Genomic DNA, 5,570 nt, shown 5'->3' on the forward strand with positions numbered 1-5,570 from the left:
ACGGATGGGGGGGGGGTCGCCGATTAAATTAAACAGCCTTGTTGTGGATGTGCTGTGTCTTGCTGCATTGTTTCTGACCCAGGGCAGTGGGCGAGATGCAGGGATGGCCCGTCACCCAGAAGGAACCAAGAAAAGAGGGAGAGAGGGGTGGTGAATGGGAGTGGAGTATGTAGGGATGAAATGGGTGGGAGTGGATTTATACCTTTGACTTTGGCTACCTCCTTTGTAAGGGGGAAAAAGCCGTTGGTGTGTACATATATATATATATATATATATATATATATGTATATATGTGTGTGTGTGTTTTAGATATTAATTTCTCCTAATTGTTTCGTCAATTTTGTTCAATTTGCAAAGAAGTATTGTATATGTATTTAACCTGGTTTTACGCTCAGGATGTTCAGCGATGTATATGCTGATAATTCTCTTTTTATATGTTTTTTTATCAGTTGTTGTTTGAACGTGGACAACAATTGAAGCAGCCGTGCTGTGGATGTGTTCTGTCTTCCGACACTGCTTCTGACCCAGGGCAGTGGACAGGATGCAGGGATGACCCGTCATCCAGGAGGTGCCAAGATAAGAGGGAGGGAGGAGGGTGGAGGGGAGTGGAATATATAGAAAATGGAATGGGTGGGAGTGGTTTCTATGCCTTTTTTTTGGCTACCCCCGTGTAGAGGGAAAAAAGCCTTTGGTATATGTATGTATCAATTGTTCAAATTGTTTGAAATGTGTGAATATTAAATTTGTCGTACAGTAGAGAAATACATCAGGAAAAGTCCATTTTACCAGTGTTCGTTATTGATACCCTGTTCTGATGTAAATATTATTACAGAGAATAGAAATTAAATTGTATTAATTAGCAACGTCGGGGGAATGAAAACGTAGTTAAAAAGAAAACATAATGTTTGAATCGGTGTTGGAACGTGATGACGAACCTTCAACGAAGCGTTCGAATCAAAACAAAAGTCTTTGGTGGTTGGAGATTTTTTTCTCCAAGTCCACAAAATATGCCTGGTCGATCATTTATTCAAAATTAATCTATTTATTTATTTACAAATAAATGTACTAAAGAGTAATAGCGATGTTTTATTTCGATTAATTATTTATCTATTTATTTGATTATTTATTTGCTAATTAATGTATTTTAGAGTGATAACAATGCATTAATTCATTTATTCATTTATCCATGTATTCATACATTTATTCATAATTTTTCTAATGAATTTACTACATAGCAGTGTGTACTGCATACAAATGTAGTCTTTAATTTGTTTATTTATTTATTTATTTATTTTCTTGTTACTGTGCTACAGTCATTGCAATGTATTATTTATTTTTTAATTTATTAATTTATTTGTACATTTATTCATTTTCTTATTAATGTACTACAGAGAGATAGCAATGTACTATCCTCCTGATACATATTACATTGTAGATATATCTCATATGTACATAATGCCCCAATTTTGATTCACATAGCCTTAAGTGATATGATAGAATTTAGTTTCCATTTGGACTGAATTATTAGAGAAATATATATTTCATTTATTCATTTATCCATTCGTTCATTTATTAATTTTTGCACAGTTGTGGAACAACTTATACAAAAAAATAAATGAACATAAATCCAAAGTAAAATTTTACCATTAGTTGTTTGAGTAAACTAAATAATTTCATGTAAATATTGTGTGGACCATCGCTAAGGTCAAATGAACGGAATTCTTTCTCCTTGGGTCACTCCTTCTCTTTTCAGGTCCCTTCCCCGAATTTCACCTCGGGTGACGTCATGTGTTCCCCGTGAAGGTTTCTGATAGTGTCAGTGAGGTTAGATTAGGTCTAGGGTAGTTAGGTCAAATCATGTTTAGGATGGTTAGGACGGTTAGGATGGTTTAGGAGGGCTAGATTAGGTTAGGTTTAGGAGGGCTAGATTAGGTTAGGTTTAGGATGGCTAGGTTAGGTTAGGTTTGTTTAGATTTTGGAAAGGTTTGGTTTAGAGTTGTTAGATAAGGTTTAGGTTAAGTTAGGTTTAGGATGGCTAGGTTAGATAAGGTTTAAGCTAATTTAGGTTTAGGATGGCTAGGTTAGATTAGGTTTGTTTAGATTTTGGAAAGGTTAGGTTTAGGGTTGTTAGATAAGGTTTAGGTTAAGTTAGGTTTAGGATGGCTAGGTTAGATAAGGTTAAAGCTAAGTTAGGTTTAGGATGGCTAGGTTAGAATAGGTTTGTTTAGATTTAGGATAGGTTAGGTTTAGCATTGTTAGATAAGAGTTAGGTTAAGTTAGGTTTAGGATGGTTAGGTTTAGGTTAAGTTAGGTTTAGGATGACTAGGTTTAGGTTGTTAGATTTAGGATGGTTAGGTCTAGGTTAAGTTAGGTTTAGGATGATCAGTTTAGGTTTGAGTTAAGTATAGTTAGGTTTGGTAAGATTAGGTTAGGCTATTTGGGAAAAAATACAAAATTCAGAAAATTCCTGATACCAGAAATAGTTTCAAACATTGTGGAATATTCCGAATAATGGGAAATTCCAAATTTCGGAGAGTTTTCCAAAACAGAGAACTGCCCCCCCCCGTTAGTTACTTGCCACCTAAGCACATAGGGCACAGGTGACTGCAATTGTCACAACCTGATTTTGATATATAGGCGAAGAGATGTATTCGTGAGGTCCCGTCTCTGTGTTTCCATTAACGAGAAACGCTCGTGGGGTCCTGTCTTTTACTCTCCAATTTATCATAACTCGCCTCCAGTTCGTGTGTATGTGTGTGTGTGTGTGTTTGTGTGCGCGCGTTTTCAATACAACTCCAATACGCGTACAAAGATTGTCCTTACCTCAAGTGGGACTCGTTCGGGTAGCTCGAGGTCGACTTCAGGAAGTCCTGAGGATCATCAGACTTGATAAGGGTCGCTACGGGTCCTTCAGAGACGTCAGAGTCGCGGCCTAGGGTCCCCGAAAGATGTGGGTCGTTTGTGTCGAGGATCTTGAGAGGCCCCGTGGACCCTCTTTCGAAGGAGTCTCTCGGGGTCCCGACCCCGTTCGTAGCCGCTAACGAAGGCGTCACACCGTTGACGGATGTCTTGAGGTTCCGGAGCCCGTTTGGGGCTTTGGTGCCCCTGGAGGAGACCTTGTCCTTGTCGCCCTCAGGAGAGAACTGGGCTCTCCCATGGGCAGGGCATGCCTTTCGAGGGAGACTGGAGTGAGCGGCTTTGGACTGGAGGGAATGTGGAGCGTGGTTGTGGAGTGAAGGAAAGTGATGTAGACATAGGCACGGAGAGTGGTAAGGAGGGAGGGAAGAGGAGGAGGAGGAGGAGGGTTGGGGAGGGAGGGAGGAAGAGGAGGAGGAGGGTCGAGGAGGGAGGGAAGTGGAGGAGGAGGAGGAGGAGGGTCGGGGAGGGAGGGAAGTGGAGGAAGAGGAGTGGCGGCGGCGACAGACGACATGGAAGGGAGGTGGGAGGAAGGAAGTGGAAGGGTAAGAGGAGGAGCCGTGATGGGAGTGAGGGAGAGGGGAGGAGGGCGGGAGGGAGAAGAGGTAGGGAGTGTGGGGGATTAGGGGAGGGTAGGAGTGGTGGCGGTGGAGAGAACGGAGGGGGCGGAGGCGGAGGGTGTTGGAGAGGGGTGGAGGGAGAGCTAGCACGGTCCTGTGTCGGACCTCCTCCTCCTCCCCCTCCTCCTCCCCCTCCTCCTCCTCCGCCTCCTCCTCCTCCTCCTCCTCCTCCTCCTCCTCCTCCTCCTCAAGGGGTACCTCACCCTTGAGGGGTTTTTGGACAGGGGACCTCCATGGGCAGGGGTCCACCTCGAGGCCTTCCTCACCCTCAACCACTCGCTCCTCTGTAGGGGCCTTTGACACTATTCCTCCACCTCCTCCTCCTCCTCCTCCTCTTCCTCCTCTTCTCTTTTTTCGCCATTCCTCTTCTGTCTTCTTCTCTTCCCGTCCATCTCCCTTTCCTTTCCCTCTCCACCGTCTCCATAGTCCCACTCCTCCATATCCTCCACTTTCTCTTCCTCCACCTTTCTCCTGCTCCCTCCATCCTCCTCCTCCTCCTCCATCGTCGTTGAGGCTCACTTCAGAAAAACCCTCATCCATTTCTGGGCTTTGAGCCCGACGACGGACCATGATCCGCAATTTATATATTTATTTATTTATTTACTTATCTATTTATTTTTCTGTTTTGTTCGGGCGGCTGACAGTACAAGCTGTTCTTTTAAGGAGTTTTTTCTTAGTTCGTAGAAACAAAAGTATCGGTAGGTGCATAGTTTATGCGTTCTTTACACGGTACACATGTGCTGTGAGGCTTACAGCAGCTGCGCCATGAACCCATCACCTGGTCCGGCTCTCCATTCGTTTCCAGAGATGCCGGCGACTGAGGTCCCTGACCTGACGTCACGTCGTCGGGATTTTGACGACTTGACGTTAAGTCGTCGGGGTTTTGTTTTCATGAGACGACTTTACTTCACGTCGTCAGTTTTTTTATTTTCTTGAAACGACTTAACGTCACGTCGTCAGTGTTTTATTTTCATAAGACGACTTGACGTCACGTCGTTGTTTTGGTATTATGGGACGACTTGGTCTCGCGTCGTCGGGGTTTTGTTTTCATGAGACGACCTGACGTCACGTCGTTGATGTTTTGTTTTCATTAGACGACTTGACGTCACATCACAATTTTACACATTAGTTTGCATCATTTCACAATTTTCGACTAATTAATCTCATTTCACAATTTTTCACCACATGGCATCTGTAATATTAATATTTTCAATATTCTTTGTTATGAAATGCTAATATCAACCACATTTTTGTTTGTTAGATGATTTAATTAAGGAAATAAAAGTTGACAAAGTCATACATACGTATTAATCTTTTTTTACGTTTGAATGAAATTTCGTTACATTGTCATCCACAAGTGTCAAAATAGCTCTGTTTCATCACACCAAACGTAGACAAAGTCTTGACAGGTGTCTACAGGTGTAATAGAAACACTTATAAAAACACCGGTTCTCCTGTATATACAGAACCTCACAGAAACGTACAAGTCCTACACACGCGCCAGCTCAACTGATGAGATGTGGAGTGCACACAGGTGAACATGGCTATGCACGAACGAACACACGTATACACGCGTGCACGCACGTACACATACGCACATACACGTACACACACCTGCATGGCCACACCGGGGTGACTGTCTTGGTCCCTCGTTGTTTGTTTGTTTGTTTGTTTTTGCTGGACACGGGGATCAATATTTTCTGTTCATACTATCATAGCGAAGATATAATATATATATATATATACATATATATATATATATATATATATATATATATTATACATATATATATATATATATACATATATATATATTATATATATACATACATATGTATTATTCTCACTTGATTTGTTTTTCATTCATCTTGTTTGTGTTTTCTTACCTTGTTTTTATTTGTTTTCGTTTTCTGTTCACATTGTTTGTCTATTCAAGTTGATTTTTTAATATTCTTTTTTTCGTGTTTTTTTTTAACTTCTTTTCTGTTTTATTTTTTTTTATATAATCTTCAGCTTCATCATCCTTATCATCTT

General features: G+C 41.4%; 1 protein-coding gene across 2 annotated transcripts in view; it reads right to left on the reverse strand.

Moving 5' to 3' along the window:
* The window catches only part of LOC143034396 (uncharacterized), a 308,834-nt gene extending 303,820 nt beyond the window's left edge, over nt 1-5,014 (reverse strand). For both annotated transcript variants that reach the window (XM_076200383.1, XM_076200382.1), the window contains exon 1: nt 2,824-5,014. In XM_076200383.1, the coding sequence (XP_076056498.1) occupies nt 2,824-4,106 (1,283 nt within the window). In that variant the 5' untranslated portion in view covers nt 4,107-5,014. The remainder of the gene's footprint in view (nt 1-2,823) is intronic.
* Nucleotides 5,015-5,570: the final 556 nt, after the last annotated feature.

Source organism: Oratosquilla oratoria, chromosome 17 (genome assembly GCF_046742065.1).
Source record: "Oratosquilla oratoria isolate Oo_2021 chromosome 17, ASM4674206v1, whole genome shotgun sequence".
Taxonomy (NCBI): domain Eukaryota; kingdom Metazoa; phylum Arthropoda; class Malacostraca; order Stomatopoda; family Squillidae; genus Oratosquilla; species Oratosquilla oratoria.